General features: G+C 29.8%; 2 protein-coding genes across 3 annotated transcripts; both read right to left on the bottom strand.

The window, feature by feature from the left end:
• Positions 1–1,272: 1,272 nt before the first annotated feature.
• Positions 1,273–3,490, bottom strand: LOC111315925 (RNA exonuclease 4-like). The gene is made up of 7 exons (XM_022917948.2): positions 3,445–3,490; positions 3,134–3,285; positions 2,853–2,983; positions 2,527–2,747; positions 2,227–2,436; positions 1,940–2,020; positions 1,273–1,848 (listed from the first exon to the last, which is right to left on the bottom strand). Exons 1-7 carry the CDS (start codon positions 3,465–3,467, stop codon positions 1,611–1,613), a joined length of 1,056 nt encoding a protein of 351 aa, XP_022773683.1. The 5' UTR covers positions 3,468–3,490; the 3' UTR covers positions 1,273–1,610.
• A 7,733-nt stretch (positions 3,491–11,223) lies between these two features.
• On the bottom strand, positions 11,224–15,450 carry LOC111316636 (L-aspartate oxidase 2-a, chloroplastic). Of its 2 annotated transcripts, XM_089753638.1 has the most exons (8): positions 15,221–15,450; positions 14,658–14,802; positions 14,162–14,519; positions 13,446–13,688; positions 13,139–13,195; positions 12,922–13,002; positions 12,664–12,725; positions 11,224–12,413 (listed from the first exon to the last, which is right to left on the bottom strand). In XM_089753638.1, exons 2-8 carry the CDS (start codon positions 14,789–14,791, stop codon positions 11,402–11,404), a joined length of 1,947 nt encoding a protein of 648 aa, XP_089609764.1. In that variant the 5' UTR covers positions 14,792–14,802; positions 15,221–15,450; the 3' UTR covers positions 11,224–11,401. The 2 variants fall into 2 exon arrangements, with proteins under 2 accessions (XP_089609764.1, XP_089609763.1); XM_089753637.1 differs by lacking the exon at positions 15,221–15,450 and having other exon boundaries at positions 14,658–14,970.
• Positions 15,451–21,326: the final 5,876 nt, after the last annotated feature.

The following is a 21,326-nucleotide window of genomic DNA, read 5'->3' as shown; positions in this document are numbered from 1 at the left end:
CAACTACCCTGAAAGATTAAAAGAGAGTTCAGGCTTAATTTTGGAATCATCAAAATCAGATCAATTATCCCTTGAAATTTCTTTTCTCCAAGAAGCAAGAACAAACTTTTGGTTGGGGTTGGACTTTTTTTCCTTTTTATGTATACAATAACTACAGTCTAGGATAGGGAAAAAGGTCGCAGGTAGTAGGATTTGATCCCAAACCTACTAGATGCTACTTCTTAAGAATAGCTACGTGGATGCATTGAGCTAGGCATCACGCTTTAGTTTGGGTTCGATTTTAAAGTAAATGAAATCCTCAAAAGGCAAGAACAAACCTTTAGTTGGGATTAGATTTTAAAGTGAATGAAATCCTCTAAAGGTAGGAACAAACCTTTAGTTAGGGTTGGACTTTAAAGTAAATGAAATCCTCAAAAGGCATAGGGCAGTCCAGTTCTTGCTTCAAGTTCATCCTTCTAGCCAGTGATTAAGTCAGAATATTTTTATGTTATTCTCTCTTGATGGATCTGTATTAATCCTGCCCATTCATGATATCCATGTATTGATGCGGCTTAGATACAGCCAATGTTAACTTGATTTTCATGTACAATAACATTTCCACAAGGGTGCTTGATTAATTACCAAATATCCTTGATCCCTCCTAGGTATAATACTAGGAACATGGTACTGTTTTCAACATTATATTAGCATCTGTATTTCATAGAGTAGACCAAGATTCAAACTGAAGGAGAACTGAGTTTCAATTACTGAACATCTGATTCTAGAACAAGACAACGAAGGCTAATTAGGATCTTGTGTGTGGCCCTTAAAAGGGAATCCATTTTAACCATGAGGCCAAGATGGTGCCACATACTTGGTCAATATCAAACTCCATTGATCATGAAAATTTTCCATAGCTTCGAATTTGGAACTCCAACTTAATCAAGCCAAAAACTTCAATCACTAACAATGCCATGATGTTTTGCAGGCAAGCACTGGAAAATTTAGAGAATAGAAATGTTGTTATGAATTATGATGATTCACATATATTTCATAGTAAGTCTGTTTATAGGTGTTGAGTTTGTATTTGTGTTTGTGGAAGCTTTTACAGTGTCATAAGCACTACTTCTACCAATATTTCAAATTTGCTCAGCTTCTTGATAATGGATTATTATGGCTTTCTTCCAGGTTTTACAATATGATAAGGATTGAAGATCAACAAGCTAAAATATAGATTAGTAGGGGGTTAAGCATAATAACAGCAGAATATGGCAAGGTGATGATATAATTGAAACCGAAGGAGATATATCATCATCTTGAAAAACAAAGAGCACAACAAGGTAAGAGGTGTAGATGTCTTAGCTAGATGAGGCATTCACAAATATGTTCCCAACAAAGGAGATAGTCCTAGAATAGTCATATAATGCCTTTTTTTTAGACGTTTACATTAGTGCATAACATACCGATGCAGACATGCTCCATGAATTTTGCTTACTGGTACAAATTAACAACTAGAACAGTAAGGAAATAACAAATACTTTCCCTCTTATTGCTACTACAAGTCATGGGAAGAAAAGCTGGAAAGTCTTATATATATATATACTCTCCTTGGATATGCTGGTGTCCAGAGTTCATGCAGAGTCTAAGCACCAACAGTAATAATCTGATCTTGAGATAGCCAGCATTTCTTCTGGGGACATCCTCTCAAGTTCACTTTGCCTCCATGGAGCGAAGTTGTTTCGATTTTGAGGGTCAGAAGCCAGAGGATAGTCCTCTCTCCTATGAACTTGGTTCCTCATCCTCAGGTAAAGCCTCATTGTTGCAACACAGTCCACATAAGGGTCTTGAATGCCAGTTTGGATGTCATACCTGAACATGGAAGTTGCATCAGTCTGTTCAACAATTATCAATAATGGATATGATCATAGGGAGGAAAAATATATGGTCTATAGATACTTACCCCAGGTACGCTTGGGTTAAGTACTTGAGTGAGTTGCTGAGTTTGCTTGTTTTCATTAATGGAGGATATTTTGAGGTATCCCTGTAGTAAAATGAACTCATATCATATTGTATTTTCCTAATGAATTTCATCACTGAGCTATATGCTTTAAAAATTTAATCCTGCTTCTAGAAGTAGAATATATGAGCAGAAAAAAGATGAATGTGCAATTTAAAGTTTTAAGCTACAAATAATGCAGCTTCACCTGTATTCCTTTTGAATGTATGCTAAGCATCCTTAAACTTTACCTTATCATAATTGCTGGATATTCTACTTGCAGACGGTCAAGGTCATGATCAAGACCATGACCCACTAGAATCCTAGCTTTTCCACCTTTAAGTGATCGAATTTTCCCCATTGGCTCTCCATTGCAAAGGAAGTCTTGAATCCTTCTTTGCACTTGTCTCAATGGCATTGCATCTCTCAAATATTCTGGTCGAATGCCAGTGGTTTCATACCTGAAAGTAGTTCAAAAATGTGAGTTGGTTTATTTTGTTTCATCTGTTGGAATTGCTAGAACATGCCAATTGACAGTCTTATCACGGTACCTATAGTTTGTAACAGGAATTGGTGGTTTGACATAAGTATGGAAGATCATATTCTCATTTTCATCAATGATGCAAACCCTTGCACAAATATCTAATGAGCCATCACTGCCACCACCAACCATTTTGCATGTCAGTGCAACTACTTGCGGGCCTCTTGAAAAACCACTGTCGATAGTCAAGCTATCATGAAGACCCAAGTTAGCCAGGCGAGCCAGTATTCCCTATGATAAAAAATCAAGTACAAGTACATTTTAAACTCAATTAATTTGAGGATGGGGAAGGAGTTATTGTTGAAGTATGTAGTTTTTCAAGCTAAAGGTTAATACATAATTTACTCCGGAGAGCTGGCATCTTTCTTGATGAATCCTAAGAGCATAAGGGCTATCCAGAATGGCTAAGCAGAATTTGCATCCTCGGGTGTTGAACAAATTCTTGCATTCTTGTTTCGGCAACGGACCTATTAGGAAGAAATTATATATATATATATATATATATATACAGTACTCAAGAGTCAAGAGTCCGTCCTCAAGAAAGAACAAAAATATATAATCTTTTGATCAACAGGCCATAAATGAATAATGTGCTAGTATTAATTTGTTACACTTACCTATAAGATGTTCCCTTAGAGATTCAAACGACCTGCAGTGTTTCTTACAAACACCACAGGTAGGTTCATGAACTGAATGATATGCAGATCTCATGTGGTCAACCAGGTGCTCCATTCTATTGAACTGTCTGAAGCATGCTGCGCATTTGTTCCTGCAGCTTGCAACAATCCATTGGTTAATTTTGCATTAGAATCATTAATTAACATGTGTGTATAACATTAATCTTCAAAGTTCATTGTATTTGTTGATGTGTGCACATGCTTGTGTGTGTGTATGTGTGTGTGTGAGCGAGTAATGGAAGAGAGAATACCGTAGGTTTTCTGCTGACTCCATTTTGTTTATTGATGATAGTTGAAACTTTTGTGTTTTCCCTTAGATGAATGACCTGTGGAAGAAGAGAGGGTAGGAAAGGGTATTTATACCAGTTTTGTGTCCCACTTGAGCCAAAGGATGATTCATTGAATATTTTGGAGCTTCTATCTCTGTTATTGAACATTCGTAGTAATCCACATGCTTGGAGGCCCACTGATCAACTAGAATATTTCCCTCGCCCCCTCCCCCATATCCTTCACTTTCTATTGTGTGCATGACATGCGGTATTGTTACGTGTCACGAGAGAAGTCATTAATATTATATCGATTGTATGTTAGAGTCTATCTTAAAATATATAAATTTACATTATTTTTTTTTATAAAATATTTTTTATGAAATAAAATCGTAAAATTAAAAAAATTAAAATAAATAATATCTTACAAAAATATAAATTAATTCTTTAAATTCATATAACTTTAAAACTCTAATATACATTCATTAAACGTTTCAAATTACTTAACTGTTATTATTCATATTTTTATTAAATATTGTCGTGCTCTTCCTTGGGCGCTTGGCATGACATACGTATTCGCCTGAATGATGAATTTTATTTATGCTCTTAACAACTTGATAGTATCAATCGATCAGGTCCACAACTTTAGTCATCGCCAAGGCAGAGTGCAAACAGTGTCCATGGCTCACTTTTTTCCCTTGGGATTTGGTCAAAGATTGCGCTGTTCCCTGTCGTTTTCTTTTCTGTCATAAATATGGGAAGTTCACAAACTTCCCCATTTGCATGGGAAAGGAAAAAGGGCAAAACCAAGTTAGCTGGCATGATAAGAATTGGGTTTCATGGTAAGAACTCTCATGTTCACCCTAGTTTAATCTCCTTATACTTTCGGCAAAGGCAGATAAGGTCTTTTTCAAACAATGAAAAATGAAAGGAATGGAATTGTAAGTTAGTCTTGCTTGGAGCAAAACCAAGTTGGTTGACCTCACAAAAACATTAGCCAGGGCTAGGGGTCCACCTAAGTAGACGGTGAAATTAAAAATAATTATTATTATTATAAAATTTATATTAAATATATCTCATTAAAATTAAAATTAATATATAATTAATTATGTAATAATAATCATATCATATCGAAAATGTAAAAAATTTAAATTTTTACTAAAAAAAACTCATGATAAAATTTTATATTTGTTTGAAATTTGATGCATTAATGCTTATGTGATTGCATTTAATAAAACTTGATAATTAATAAACTTAAGTCTATTCTTTATAATTTTCAATAAAAATTAAGATTTCATTTAAATGAGAGATAAAAGAAAATTTCATCAAATTGAGAATTCTTATTAATAAAGTAACAATCACATCATGATGAGAATCTCTCCACCACACATTCAAAAAGACCTTTAAATCGAAAAAATGAAAGAGGTTTGACTTAAAAAAAAAAAAAAAAAAAACATGGGGATATTAGCAACGAATTTTGACTGTAAAGCTAGGGACCCATGGTAGAAATTCCCTCAATGGTGCTTTTTGTAGAAGTTCCCAGAGCAAAAAAGTTGAAAACAAGTCAAACAGCACTTTTTTTTTCCGCCATGGTGATTCTGGTCCCATGCATGGTTCCCATTGCCATCACTCTTTCATAAACGTCACTATTTCATAAGTCAAATAAGAACCATCCTTTATTAGAAAAATATCCATCTTCTTCTATACCACAACTTCTCATTTGACACCTTCATATAGTTTTTTTTGGTATGATCTATTCTTTCCAAAACTAGATGTAAATCTTGTTTGCGTTGACAATCCATATACATGCTAGGCGAAGGTAAAAAATTGATTAAGGAAAGATCCAATTATAATTTTTTTAAAAAAATTAAAGTAATTATTAGATGAAATTAATTATTATATAATAAGAGAGATAAAAATTTTTGAAAAGCATTACCTTTGATGCTCAATTTTTTTATTGTCAGATAAATATTTTTTTTTGATAAAATTAAAAGATATATATATGATTTAATGAATAAATTAACTTTTGATTCCTCAAACAAATAATAATTAAAAAATCAATATAATAATTAGATAAAACTAATCATTAAATAAGAAAAAAGATAAAAAATTTTGAGGAACTGTGACCCTTGTGTCACAAATTAGGGTTGAGACTCAATTGTCAAACTCGTATAATTTTAAAATCTAAACATGTACTCATCTAACATCATAGATCAGTTTATTTGTTATAGTTATCTGACATCTTAGATCAATTTATTTGTCATAGTTCATATTTTTATGAGGTATTATCTGCTCTGATCCTTTTGATCTCATGATTTTATCTTACAAAAAACTCTTCAAAAGAAAAAAAATGTGTAAACCCTCATATTCCAAGACTAATTTTAATACTCAACCAATATGAGATTTTTAGCTTCACTTCAGGATTGTAACATTTTCTCTCATTCCAACGAAGGCCTACCAACCTCGGTGATATATCATTAGTATCTTAGAACTGACTCTAATATCACTTGTCAAGAGTTGAGACTCAATTTTTAGGCTTGTACGACTCCAAGATTCAGAGATGTATTCATCTGACGTCCCAGATCAATCTACCTGTCATGATTTACATTCTTATGAAATATTATCCGCTCTAATCCTTCTAACCTCATGATTTTATCTTACAAAAAGCTCATCATAAATAAATCCTTATATTTCAATATCAATTTTAATACTCAATCTATATAAAATTTTTTATTTTATTTCAAGACCGTGACACATGTCTGTCCCTTTTAGCGCCGCCCTTAATGCTCAATTTCTTTACCGTCGTATCAATATTCTTTTTTGATCAAATTAAAAGATATATATATGATGTAACACTTTCAAGGAAAAATAAAAGGAACAAATTAACGTTTGACTCCTTGAACATTAAAATTGGTCTAGAGAATAGAAGTTAATAATTCACATATATATTCAACATGTTAAAAGTTCTTTAATTACCCAATGACTTTTGGTAATATTATATGGGTTCGATAATTTTGAATTCCTATCATATTAGATATAACTTTTAAAATTGAATCATTTTGAATTTCAATATTTTTAGATTCTAAGCTTTTTTACATTTGAATTTGAGTTAATTCAAATTATTTTAAATTTTGTATAAATTATAATCATATTAGCATGCTTTTAATCCAATAATATCCAATTTGAATATGAAATCTACGATAATTGGGGGTACCCTTCAATTTAAAACTGCACAAATATTGGATAAGAGAAAATATACCCTCTCTTTAGAGTTTAGACTAGAGCAAATATTGTCTCGTCTAGGAGAATAATGTCATTGAGGGCCATTATCGTCATGGTCAAACTTTTTGGGATATGAACCACTGCATATAGAATATCCTCTTGATATTCATTGAATCGATAAAAGTCAAATTGAAAAGTGAAAAAAAAAATCAGATCCTTCCAAAAAGGTACAAAAAAAGTTTGCCCCTCTAAACTAGCTGATGGCTAGGGATCGGATGCCCTCTCTGTTTTTTGTATAAAGCAAACTAAAATTTGAGAATAGAAAAAAAAAGTTTAATTTAATAATTAATTCATAAAATTATTTTTTAAAAATAAATTTGATTCAAAATATTTGCAATCTCTTTATTTATTCCTAAATTATAGTATTTTTTATAAAAATTATATATTTTTAAAATTTAAATTTCAAGTTAAATATCATTTTTTTAAAGATAGTGGCATATCCTCACCATCTCTTTGTTATCAGCATATCTCATTTGCAATTCATCCATCCCCTCACTTTTCACAAGAAATTATTTACTTAAAATTTTTTTTCTTTTTCACTTTCACAAAAAATTATCTACTTAAATTGTTTTTTTCTTCTTCCTTTTCAATTTCCTCTTATTTTTCTTCCTCTTCACTTCTTCCTAAAGTTATCCTTTCATAATATTTTATTCAATAATTATCTGTGCACAATTTTTACAAAAAAAGGGCTAGAATCTGTCTTTTCCTAAATTAAAAAAAAAGATATTATTATTATATTTTATTGTTATACGTTGAATCTAAAATTTTTTATTATTATTAATAGATTTGATATATTTTAAAAAATAAAAATAATTTATTAATGTAAAGTATTACGTCGGCCTCTTAAAATTTAATGTCAAGATCCTCCGCCAAGTATTTTGCGTAAAGCTGAGTTGGTCGGTGAGATAAGACGTCAGCTGAAAATGATCCGAACCTCCAGCAAGGAAAGCATTGTCAAGGGTAGGGTGTAATTAAGGAAAGCATTGTCTAAGGGTTGGGTGTAATTAATGATGTAAATGATACATTAGTATTTATAAATTATTTAAGTTTGATTCGAAAAAAATTTGAATTCGATTTTATTATTATCGAGTCAAACTCGAGCTTAAGTAGTTTGACTTATCGATCAAGTCGAATTCGAGTATTTTTATAGTTGACTCGAGTAATTCGCGAGTCTAATCGAATTTTTATATTTAAATATATTTTTATTATTTTAATTGATAAAATATTTCGAGTCTGAGTTTGAGTTCGAGTTCGAGCATGAATAATCGAATTCTTATCGAATATACGAATCGAGCTTATATTTACATATTAATCGAGCTTAATCGAGGGAACGCGAGTAGCTCGAATTCGATCACGAATCGAGCTTGAGCTTCAAAAATAAAACTCGATATAGTTCTAATCGAGTATCGAGCCTTAAATTATAAGTCAAACTCGAGCTTCTCATTATTCGACTCGACTCGACTCGATTACACTCCTAAATGTAATTGAATCGAGCTTAATTAATTCATTATTAAATTCGACTTAAATTTAATCAAATTTTATTTTTTTAATTTGAATTCAATTCAAAGTAAATTTTAAATTGTTCAAAGTAAAGCTCAAGTCGACCTCACGTTTACTTGATTAATTTTGATATTTAATAAAAATATACGGATTAAATTAATATAATTGACAGTAAAATTTTAATTTAACTATTCAAGATAACAACATTTAATAAATTAATTATAAAAAAATAAACTTAACAAATTAAATCTAAATACTCAAATCTAAATCAAAATTCATCTTTCTAGAAGCTGTGTAAAAATTAATCACATCCGAATCAAAGTTTATCTTTCAAGAAGTTGTGTAAAAATGTGATAGTAGGATTTGTAAAAGAAAGCTCGAGAAACTTAAGCTACTGGGGCAAATGGCGCCCACCAAACTTTTTTTCCTTTTTTGCTAAGTCAGACTTTTAAACAGATGCCCATTAGATCACAAATTTTTTATACCATCAAATCATAAAGTTCCCAAATTTCACTGTCAAAGTGACCTATTCAAAATCATAAGAAGCATCCAAAATACTAAAAAAGTTACTAAAAAAGATCGAGCAGTGAGAGAGGGACTAATCCAGAAATAATTTGGAGAGAGTGAGAGAAAATGAGGCACTGTTGGCTGGGGTCAGGGGAACGAGAAAGACTAAGCTGGCGTCGAAAGGATGGTTAGCTGGCTACTACACGGTGTCGGAAAAGATTAGAAGAGTGAGAAAAGGGGTGCCGCATATGGATTTTTTGGTGGCATGCGGAGACGTGGAGTAAGAGGGAAATAATAAAATGAAAAAGATTGTGGTTTTTTAAGTTAAAGGTAAAATAATAATTTTATAAATAAAATAATTAAAATATTTATTAAAATAATAAAATTTAATTAGATTCATAAATTATTTAAATTAAGTATTAATATACTCAAATTTTACTCGTTCGATAAATCAAATTATTCATACTCAAATTCAATTTGATAATAATCGAATCGAATTTAAATTTTAATTAATTTAAATTCAAGTAATCTATAAATTTTAATGTATTATTTATAGTTCTAGTAAAAAAACTTAGAGTTTGGACTTCTAAGTACATTTTGACGCTCAAATTAACAAAATGTAAGAAATTCAGATTAAGGAAGAAGAACATCAGTTGCAAAGAGTATAAAGAAAGCTTAAAGATAAAGAGCTCAAAATAGTCTAGCTAGACCTCTTTTTATCTTATATATGTGACATGAGGAATTGATATGACCTAAGTATGTGATAGCTGATGAAAAGTTCATGTGGAGCTTTAGGAAAATATGCATAGGCTTAGAGTGGGCTGTATTAAATAATTCTGAACAAGTTGAATTACCATGAAATGAACTGCTAATAACATATTAGTGGAGATAGTTTGGGGAACTATTTTCGTAGGTGAGAAAGTCCGAATAGGCGAGCAATTCTGGGAGACGAGCCTACGTGATGGCGAGAAGTCTAAGTGCCGATCCTTCTCAATGGTGATATAGCAAGCGAAAGTGTACTTACTTGCGAGTTGAAAGTTGATCTTGTTGACTAGGTAATTATTGATGACACCATTTAAACCCATCAACAAAATCAGAAAAAGAAAAATTCATGATTGCAAATTTCAATATTTTTAATAAATCATAATTAAGTTTCAATAATTTAAAAAGCCATAATTAACTTTCAATAATTGAATTATAAGCATTTATATTAGCAAAATTCAATAAAAAAGAGAATTACGAATTCGAATTTTAAATTTTAATATTTTTTTAAAATGATAATAACCATTAAAGAAAAAATTTTAAAAAAATTCTAATTTCCCTTAATATGATTAAAGTATATTCTAGTTATGTGTTATGATAATTGGCCATACATAAATAAATATTTAATATTTAAATTGAAGTATTCAAGAAAACTTTAGGATATCTTCTTGTCTTTAACTCCATTATTAACCAATTATAACTTTCATGAAATGCATACCTATTTTAAAATTATATGATAAATTAATGAATTAGCTACTTTATTTTTTTAAATTAGACCCATACTATATATTTCATATACTTATTTTTATTTGTAATACAAGTAATCTTTATATTCCTATTTGTAAATGTAAATGATATAATAATTGTGTTTATGGCTAATGAAAAATAAGATCGCGAGTTATATATAATTATTATTCAAGAAAAAATTCAATAAATATTATTTTTAATAAAAAAAATAATTGATAAATCACCTTAAATGGATGTTTTATTTTTTTTTCTATTTTTCTTTTGTAGCAAAATAAAAAATGAGAATAAAAATTTATCATCTTGGAGTGATGTGGGCCATAGTCAATTTTGGGCCCACCAAGTAGTGGGCTAGAGTAGGACCACCAGGGGGATTAGAATAAAAAAAATTGTGTCGCCAAGATACAGCAAGAATGAAGCTGGATGTGGTCCTACAGCACTTTCAACCTGCAATCATTCTTCCACGTGTAAAAAAGAAACAACCTTTCACAGATCCTAACAGTGCAGCCCTGCCACCTCTACGCCAATTCTTCAACCGTCTCAAGTATTCCCCCAAAAAATAATAATAATAAAAAAATTAAATTCCAGTTGAAGGACAACAAAAAATTAAAAAAAAGGTGGGAGAAAAACCATATTCTGACTTGCTTCAAAATTACACCTCTTTATAACCCCCCATCAATAAATAAATTATTTGCATTAATATCAATTAATTAAATTTTATTTCCCATTTTGCCCCTCTCATTTTCCCAAGGTCTCCCATTTCTCGTCTCCTTTACATAAAAAAGTGCAAGCAGAAGGATAACAAAAAAAACTTATAAAATAAAATTCAATAATCATTTAAGTTTTTATCATTTTTTTACAATAAATTATATTCTCAAACATCTATTTTATTCAGCTAAATCCTTATTAAAGGAAAAGAAAGTAACAGAAAAAAGGAAACTATAAAGGATGACATGATCATTCAGGAACTGAATAAAACACTTTTTCTTTATTTCTGTAGGAATGAATCAGAAACACTTAAAAGGGGTGGGAGAGGAAAAAGGACAACCTAGCTTTTCTTTTGAAGGTGCCAAAGGTTTTCCAATGCAAGTGATCAAATAAATGATAAGTTTTTGGTTGATAAACTGAAAAGCAGAGGGTGGACTAATTAACAAATGGGCTGCTGGTGTAGTTGTCTTGAACTCCATGTACTCATCATATGGGAAGTGGGGAAAATCACTGTTGGCAACCTCTTACTTTCCTCCAAATTAGGAAAATCAATCGTGTAGTGAAGGCCACGGCTCTCATGCCTAGCAAGGGCGCTGCTAACCACCAGCTTTGCACAACAAAAGAGGTTCCTCATTTCACAAGCCTCAAGTGCCACCATTGTCTGCTGCCACCCGTGCTCAAATAAGTATGTTTCCCATTTGGCCTCCAACTCACCAATTTTTTCCTCTGCAGTTTGTAGTCTTGTTGTAGATCGAACAATCCCAACATACTTCCACATGACTGATTGTAGTTCTTTCCTCACTTCCTTTGTTGTCCTCAATATTTTGTGCGTTACATCACTCCCAAGTGATTTGGGGACAACAGGCCGGGTCCACAAGTTAGAAGCACTAAGATCAAGACTAGAGCTCTTCATGTGATCAATTGAGGGCTGGACAGCTCTTCGTGCAAAAACTAAAGCCTCAAGCAATGAGTTGCTAGCAAGTCTATTTGCTCCATGCAAACCTGTACATGCAACCTCACCCGCTACATACAGGCCTCGCACATTTGTCTCTCCCTGGAGCCCAGTGCGAACTCCTCCACACATGTAATGGGCAGCAGGAACCACAGGAATTGGCTGCTGAGTGATATCCAGGCCATGTTGGAGGCACTCAGTAGCAATGTTAGGGAAGTGGGAAAGAATCTTTTCTCTTGGTTTATGACTTATATCTAGCAGCACATACTTCTCATTGCGCTTTTTAAGTTGATCATCAATACTTCTTGCCACCACATCCCTAGGAGCAAGCTCAGTTCTCTCATCATACAAGGGCATAAACCGCTCCATGCTTAAATTGTACAGGATACCTCCATCACCTCTTACAGCTTCAGTAATAAGAAATGCATTTTCTCGAGTTTTCTTTGGCTTGATAGGAAGGCCTTCATCAGCCAAGGCTGTTGGATGAAACTGCACAAATCTGAGAAAATAGTTCCATAAAAACAGTCAAAAACTCCAACAAAGAAAATCTATTTGTACATCTTAAACCAAAAGATGATCTCATTCAATATAAAGAATCAAATGGTTCCATGCCCTTGTCATCTAGAGTCCTTCATAATTTTACAAAATTATGGATTTCAGTAACAAAAGTACTAGATAGCATATTTTAATATCAAACCATGTTTCACAAATTAGAAAAGAGATTAATTGAATTGATGATTATGACTCACTCCATGTTGGAAATCACAGCTTGAGCTCGATGGGCCATAGCCATCCCATCCCCAGTCGCCACCTATAAGAACAAGTCAAGAATATGAACCACTCAGATGGTGCACTCACTCGTAATCAACAAGTACAATCATTTATACATAACCAGAGCAAAGAAAAAAAACATAAATAATTAATGAAAGATAAAAATTTGATCAAGAAAGCAACAAGAACACAAGGGAAATGATGAAATGCAGCAAAAACTCAAAACAAAAGAGTACCGGGGGATTAGTTGTTGATGGATAGATATGCCCTACACCACCTGATGCCAGTAAAGTTACCTTTGAAATGAATCGGACAACCTGCAAGAGCCGCGGGGAAAGAAAGAAAGAAAACAAAGAATAATCAGTTTCAAGATACAGAAATGTTATTATCATTTTAGCAAAGTGATACCAAATGAAACTTAAGAAAGATTATTAAAAAAGACCCCATTGTCACCTCTTGTGTTTCAGTATTTAAAGCATCAACACCATGACAAACTGTGTCAGAACCATCCTGCAAACCATCAAGGCTTTCATTTTAGTATTAACAATACACTAGATTCTACAAAACGATTTCCAATCAACAAAAGATCAATTTTATACGTGTCCATAATACTTTCAATTGTTTCTTGAGCCTTAAAAGAGTATGCTAAATCCAATACTAAAAGAAACTCAATTGGCAGTCTCAGCCAAAACAGGACTATGCTAGACTTTAAACTAGTATAATATAAAATTATCATAACCAAAGAGGGGAAATTTTGAACCTGAGAAGTAAGCAAATCTATTGCAAAATGGTGCTTGAACATGACAATATTAGCATCATTGACAACTGCCTGTAATAGAGCGCGCTCAATCTCTCTTCCGGTCATGTCAGCAGCATGAACAATTCTGTGATGAGAATGCCCCCCTTCCCTTGCTAGATGCAAGTTTCCATCCTCGCCATGGTCAAATGATGCACCCATGGCAATCAATTCTCTGATTCTATCAGGTCCTTCTGTACAGACAACCTGGATAAACAGAACCAAATTCAAAGGAAACCTCAGTAATGAGCTAGAATGCTAGAGATGACCACAAACTTAACTATGTACGTCTGCCTCAGCAAACCCACTTTACCAATGTCTGCTGTAATCTCAATGTCCAAATTTCAGAAACCTCAGTATTTATTAACTAAACTTTCTAAGATGAAAAAAAAAAAATCATCCTCATTGCACAAACTAAAGGAATTGATTAAATTTTTTTGTCAAAGTGATTTCAGAAGGTAAAAAGGCCTGAGTATTAAAACTATTTGTGAGAGAGAATGGATCAACCTTCTTTCCCTGGGATTGCAAGCGCAATTTTGGACTGTAGAAATGAATTTCAATCTTATCATTTTTCATATAAATCAAGTATCCAGTTGCTCACACCAAAAGCGTTCATGTGAAAAAGAAAAAAGGATTGATGAAGGAATACTAATGAATAAAAGAAAGAGTCCAGAACTAACTTTGACAGTCTCCTCATCACATAGATAAGCCCCTGCCACAATTGTGTCCTGCATGTGACTCTCCACGGAATCTGAAGGACAGAGAACAGCACTAACGCCACCTTGGGCATAGTTTGTATTACTCTCATGAGGCTCAGCCTTCGTGATAACTGCAACAGTTCCATGTTTTGCAACCTCAAGAGCATAACGAAGCCCTGCAACACCGCTGCCAATGACGGCAAAATCAAAATACCTTGTTGAACCATCTCTTAAGTAAACTGATGTGGTAACTGTTCCACAGGACTTCCAATTTTCGCTCACAGGAGATTGAGAAAAATTACACCTATGGATCTGCGAAAACTTGGATACCCCACATGACCTGGAAAATCTCCCAAAAAAAAATAAAAATCATAGATATAGTTAGAAGCTTTGCTGAAAATTGAAAACTCCACAGCTCTGATATCTGCTCAACAAATACAGGAACGAAATAAAGTAAAATATGATTCTTAACAAATACCATGAGAGCTCTCTCTGAAGGCATCCATGGAATGTCACACCAGGAACCCAAACAGCTTGTCTATAACCTTTTGCCTTGTAAAAGTTCACCCCATATTGCAAATGGCCACCTACATAAGCTACACTAGCAGCCATCACAATCCCCTCTGCAAAATCAACAACAATAAAACCAAGATAATCAGGCCACAGCTTTCTACCAGAAAACCAAAAATCTTCACCAAGAATGTTCCTCTTCTCCGCTTTTGAAGTCAATGATTTGAGGAGCAACCAAGGAAGGTCGCAAAGACCAGAATTTTTAATGCATGTAGCCCTTCATCATCTATTCATAAAACTCATATGCCATCCATAAGAAAATCCAAGTTTTTCGTTAATTTAATACCATTTTAAGGAAGACCAGAAAAGTAATTCAGAAGCCAAAACCATCCAACTAAAACAACGAAACAACCTTCATTAGAGAGAAGTTAAAGCTGAAAACAACATTTATATTCATAAGCATAGCAAAACAAAGCCCAGCTCCCAGAATTCATTGAAACATTAAGTAAAACATAAAAATCAATACTCACAAAAAAAATAAAGGAAAATCTGAATCTGGGTATTCTTGTTCTTGGTCTTTAGAAGATGAAACTAACCATAACCAGTCAATAAATGAAGGAAAAAATAAGGGTTTTGTTTGTAAGAATTGGAACTTGGAGTAAACGCCAAAAAAGATTGAAGGAAATTTAACAAGAAGGAGAGCTCCAACAAGAGAGAATTCCCACAACGCCGAGACGCCACACCAAGAAACATCCTTAAAATTCCCGCATTCCGCGCCGCCCCTGCTTTTTCTCTTTTTTGGTCTTTTATGGCAACTACACTTACATCGGCATTTCGATGTGGATTTTTTTTTAATTATATTTTAAAAATGAGACAAATAAAATTTTTATTTTATGTTAAATTTTAACCATGATAATATATCAATAAATATAAATGAATTTATTTTTTAATATAAATTATAATTTAATTATATATAAATGTAATTTTTTTTATTAAATTAAGATATTAAATAATATTTTTATTAATACTATATATAAATAAATATAAAGTAAATAAATGATTAAATATATTCTTTATCTATATTGATAAGAGTATGTAGGTATCTCAAATTTAAACCAAACTTAATTCAAATTAAAAATCAAAACTTAATTTTTATTTCAAAAAATTGTATTGATTAGATGAAATTGAATTAAAATTCATTAAATATAAGTTATTTTATCATCTTTATAATAATTAAATTTTTTTTATAAAATTTATCTAATAAATAAAGATTTAAAAAACAAAAAAATGACAAAAAAATCAAATGGTATGACACATAAATTTATTAATTTAAATTATAAAATAATAGTTCTTAATAATATATATAAATACAATATAAAATAAATAATAAATTATATTTGTTTATATATACCGAGACATAACATTTAAAACTTTAGTTTTAAAAGAAAGCCACAGATTGGATTTCAAAATTTATCAAATATAGATTATCATTCCTATATTTATACGAATTACATTATCATTCCTATTTCTATTAATTTTTTTAATAAAATTTATCTAACAAAAAATAAATTAAAAATTATAAAATAAAATAAAATAAAAAGAAATAGAGAATGAAGGAAGGATGGGTACCACGTCAACACATTCTCCTTTCTTATTCTCTGCAAAATTAAGAATATAGATACTTTTCCTTACTTTCTTTAATTTAATCTAGTATTTTTCTTATTTTTTTTTATCTTTTATTTGCCTTTTTTAATAATGATTCTCCTTTAACAATGTCAAAAAGGGTAAACTAGTTTTATTTTGTGAAGAGAATATTGAAATTGATAATATTTAAATGTATATAATTAATGCATTATTTTTTAATATAATTAAAACATTTAAATATAAAAATATTTTTATATAATATTTTAATTATATTTAATTATTATTATGCATAAATACTCCTTAATCAAATTTTTATAAATAATAAATGACACTCACAATTACTATACATGTTAAAATTTTAGTTTTTTTAATAAAAAAAATTACAATAAAAAATTTTTACACATATTGACATTTGAATTTTAGATATATTGAATATCAATTTTTAAAAATAATTATAAATTCGATCCAACTTACTTAAACCTGGAATTCAAAATTCTAATATTTTTATTACACTTTAGTGCTTGACATCCAACAACAAACTTCTAAATTTGATTTGAACTCTCCAAAATTGTTCAAATCCAAATTAAAATCTTATTTTAGTAGTTTGGTCAATGGTGCTTGATTAATGGTATAAAATGCAAAAGCAACATTACTTTGTCCATTCAAAAGCTGAGGAGTCAATCAAATAAAGGTTCACGTGTGGACCATCATACCATATTCTCCAATTCTTGGAGCACAAATCATTTAAAAAATGGTTATGACGACCCAAATTTTTTTTATACACTAATAATGAGTATACACAAAGAATCTAGAAAAAGTTTAAAGGTAAAAAGGAAGTGCCTTACATTCTTGTGGAAAAGATGAAGACAAATATTATAGTTTAAAATGCGATTGAAAATCAACGATAAGTTTGCTTAATTGGTAAAAGACTTTCGGTGTAAAAATTTTGAATTCAAATGTAATTTATTATCATTTGTTGAAATTATTTTAAATATTCGATCTCTAATTATTTATTTTAAATTATAAGATATAATACATTTTATCATAATTTGATAATTAAATAATTTATTTATCTTTAAATTTTGTAAAAAAATAAAATAAAACAAAACAAAAAAGTGATTGAATGAGCAAAATCCCAACGAACCCAAGTTGACAAAAAGGATGGTGAAGGCATGGAAAAGGCATTCTAGGCTTGTCTTCAAGAATAGCTTCTTTTTTTTTTTTTTTGAAGGGGGGGAAGGAGTAGAGTTGACATCGGGTCTGATTCGAGATAGGTTTTGCTCACCTTGAACTCGACTTAATTTTATGTGTTATTAAACCCAAACTTGATTCTATTCGAATTTTTTTTTATTTTTTTATGCTCGATCCGATACTATATAAATCATATTTGATTCGAACCAAAATTAATAAAATATTATTTTTTAAAATATAAAATATTATTTTTTAAAATAAATATTAAAAAATATAATTATATAAATATATATTAATTAATTAATTAATTAAAAAATAATTTTTTATATCCAATTGTTTTTTAATCTTACCCGAACTATGTCAACCCGAAACCCGAATTTAAAAAAAAAAAATTTGACCTCATAAAATTGGATCGAATCAAAACACATCATAGATAAATTAGATTGCCGACCCTAGAGGGAGGGGCGGTGTGGTCCATTTCACGAGAAATTTGTGGCCCTCAGTATGGGGATCCAAGGAAAAATTTCACGCCAAAAGACTATTGGCGTGTAAGAATGAATAACATGAAATTGGTACTTACCACCTCTCTCTCGTGACAAATCAACTTTCTCAAAACAATTGTAAAGAAAAATTTGAATTTGAATCTTTTATACTTTCTATGTATTAATGTCCATTCTTAATGTAACTCTATTTCAAAGCTTGATCATTTTATTTGTAAGGTATCATTATATCTAAATTTTTTATTTGATAAAGATATATTCTAACAGACTCTTTTAAATATCATGTATGAATTTGAATCAAACATTCGATTTAAATTAAATATAACATAGAATGAGTTTTTTAGAAAAAATAAATTAATAAAAATAATAAATTTTGTGATATTTCTGTTTCATATTCATCTCATGTTAATCACGTATAAAGTATGAAAAATTATTTGTTATAATTTATATCAATACGTCAAATATAAAATTTTTAAAAATTTTTATTAAATTTATAATTTTTTATTAAAATTTTAAATTATATCATTTTTATGTAATTTTTTTCATATCATTTTTTTAATCAATCTAAATAATAATAAAAAATTATTAAATCTAACGATTTGAATATTTATATCCTTTAAAATGTTAAAATTCTACGTTGCTCCAAAATCCAAATCAAAACCTAACATCCTAAATTCAAACAGGCATTCGGCCGAACGGTTACATAGGTGCATACGTGCTTTGAACTTGAAGAGCTCCCCTTTCTCTCTCTACGTTTTGGTGATTCGCATGTAAATAAGATGCTTCACAATTTCAGCTGGACATGCACATGGTTGAAAGCTTGTCATATTATTGGAACTCAAAGCTGGGAAACATAATTTTTCATAGTGCTATTGTCTGATCAACAGCAAGGATACTGTTTTGTAAATTGTTGTGTATGCAGCTGATGGTGTTTAATCTGCTTGAGAGATGATGTTTTCCCCTTGAAAAACATCATTGATACTGATGAAAGTGCTTCAATGAAAAAAAAAACGAAGTTACTGGACTAACGAATTACATTTGATTTTGGCTTTGAATTACAGACAAGGTATTTAAATCAAGGAAATTAACATTTGAATTTCACCTTATTTCTCTTCTTTTCAGTTATCAAAGAGCTGATCCAAATTTTATAACTCTGAAGCCAAACAAGGAGAACAAATATGCCTAGTTAAAATAGGAGTAGAATGGGGTGTGTGACAAATAAATGTTAGGTTCTTGATATCTTCCCTTTTTTTATTTTGTTGGTGCAATGAGAGGTGGCTTTGGAGGTTTAGCATTTGCCTTAGGTTGCTATTACTGTTGGTTCCAAGTAATCAGGTATGGAGAATAGAGATGGCAATCCAACCCCTCCCAGCATGTTTCAATTTGACCCAAGATTTTTTAGGGTTATTTTTTTTTAAGGTTTAGGATCGGGTCAAGTAATAGAAAAAAAATTCGAAATCAGGTTTTAGGTAAATTAAATTTGATCCTATTTGATATATATAAAAAAATTTATTTTTAATTATTTATTTAATAATATATATATTTATTTATTTAATGTTATATTTATATTAAAAAATATTTTATATTTAAAAAATAATATTTTATTAATTCGAGATTGAATCATATACTCTTTATATAATATCAAATCGAGTCGAGTTTTAATATTATGATAATAACATCAAGTGAGGTTCGAGATAAACAAAAACATTTGTCTCGACCTATCTCGTTATCGTTCATAATGGAAAACTGGGAGCTAGCCTTGTAAATTACCTGTCCTTTGGCACTAAGGATATAAACAATAAAGATGTTTTTAAACAACCATTGGTTCTAAGTCTCAAGTAATCACTTACAGGTAGATTTGATAATTTAAATTATGATGACATAACATAAATATAATATAAAAATAAGATACAAAAGTGATATAATTTAAAATTATAGTAATAATTATTTATGAATTTAATAAAAAAATTATATTTTATATTTTCATGTCGACGCGAATTATAACATAAAATTTTCATATAAAATATGATACAAATATACAAATTTTAATATTTTACAATACACGAATCATCAAATTTACTTGCATGGGTATTCTTTTGTTTACATCTACGTATGTAAACAAATTTTATTATGTTCATTATTTATTTATTTATTTAATAAATCTTAAAATATTGTTTATATATAATTTTTTATTAAATTTAATAAACAAATATAAATGAATAAAAATCAAATATATTCATGAACTATTCATAAAATATTTTATTTATTTATGTGTTTTTTTATAATTATCAATTATATATATATATATATATTCTATATAGTCTCATTTGATGGGTTAATTTTATTTTTTATAATTTAATTTAATTTTACTTATTTAAGAATTTTTTGAATATTTTTGCATTGATATTATATCAAAATAATTTTAATTTAATTCATAAAAAAAAATTAATTTTAGATCATCATAACTGTTATGTTTGTCATTTTTATTTGTAGGATTTTAATATTTTTTAATTTTATCATTATTAATTAAATTTAGTTGATATTTATTTATATTCAAATAATAATTAAACTCGTAATGATGTGCGGTCCTCAAAGGCCAAAAGCCCAAAATCAAAAGGATCATGCCCAAGGCCACTTTAGGTATTTACTCCTTTTTCTAGTTGATTAAGTAGAAAGGCTTTGTGAACAAACTTTGAAAAATATTTTAATAAGATCTTACTTAAATTGATTTATATAATTTTTAAATTACAATAATTAAATTTGATAATTTTAAATACGATATTATAATATAATAATATAAAATACATATATACAATTTAAAATTTTAATAAAAATTATATATATATTTGATAAAAATAAAAAATATATTTTATATTTTGTGTATCATCACAAATAAACATATGAAAATATATAAACGTCTAAGTAACATTTAATATATTTAAATTTTAAATTTTAATATTTATAAATTTTTATTTTTAAATTATAACCTATACATATATAAAACTTTACCAATGATATATATTTTTTTTTATCAGTCAAACTCCACCAACTTGTATGCCAAGAAGATGAGGAAAAAATCTACATATGAAGTTGAGTTTATATTATTAAAATACTTCCAACTGCAAGACTAGGTTACTCATAATTAGAATAACATATATAATTTTTTTCCTTTGTTAATGTGAGATTTACAATAACAATTTAATAAACATTAAATTGGCAGTCAAGATTGGTAAGATAATTATTTTTTATTATAATTAGTGGAGATCTAGAAGCTCATACAAGTGGATTCACTTTCAATTACA

The sequence above is a fragment of the Durio zibethinus genome, chromosome 24, assembly GCF_047325235.1.
Source record: "Durio zibethinus cultivar Kanyao isolate XHJ-2024 chromosome 24, ASM4732523v1, whole genome shotgun sequence".
Lineage (NCBI taxonomy): Eukaryota > Viridiplantae > Streptophyta > Magnoliopsida > Malvales > Malvaceae > Durio > Durio zibethinus.
This window is presented reverse-complemented; position numbering and strand designations above follow the sequence as displayed.

What these genes read in the sequence shown, in the direction of transcription:
- LOC111315925 (XM_022917948.2), bottom strand. Translation starts at nt 3,467, where the DNA reads ATGGAGTCAGCAGAAAACCTACG. An exon ending in TCTAAGGGAACATCTTATAG is followed by an intron (nt 2,984 to 3,133) that starts GTAAGTGTAACA and finishes TCTTCCTAATAG; the next exon opens with GTCCGTTGCCGAAACAAGAA. An exon ending in AGCTCTCCGGAGTAAATTAT is followed by an intron (nt 2,748 to 2,852) that starts GTATTAACCTTT and finishes TTTTTATCATAG; the next exon opens with GGAATACTGGCTCGCCTGGC.
- LOC111316636 (XM_089753638.1), bottom strand. Translation starts at nt 14,791, where the DNA reads ATGGCTGCTAGTGTAGCTTATGTAGGTGGCCATTTGCAATATGGGGTG. An exon ending in CTTCAGAGAGAGCTCTCATG is followed by an intron (nt 14,520 to 14,657) that starts GTATTTGTTAAG and finishes GAGATTTTCCAG; the next exon opens with GTCATGTGGGGTATCCAAGT. An exon ending in GCTGTGATTTCCAACATGGA is followed by an intron (nt 12,414 to 12,663) that starts GTGAGTCATAAT and finishes CTATTTTCTCAG; the next exon opens with ATTTGTGCAGTTTCATCCAA.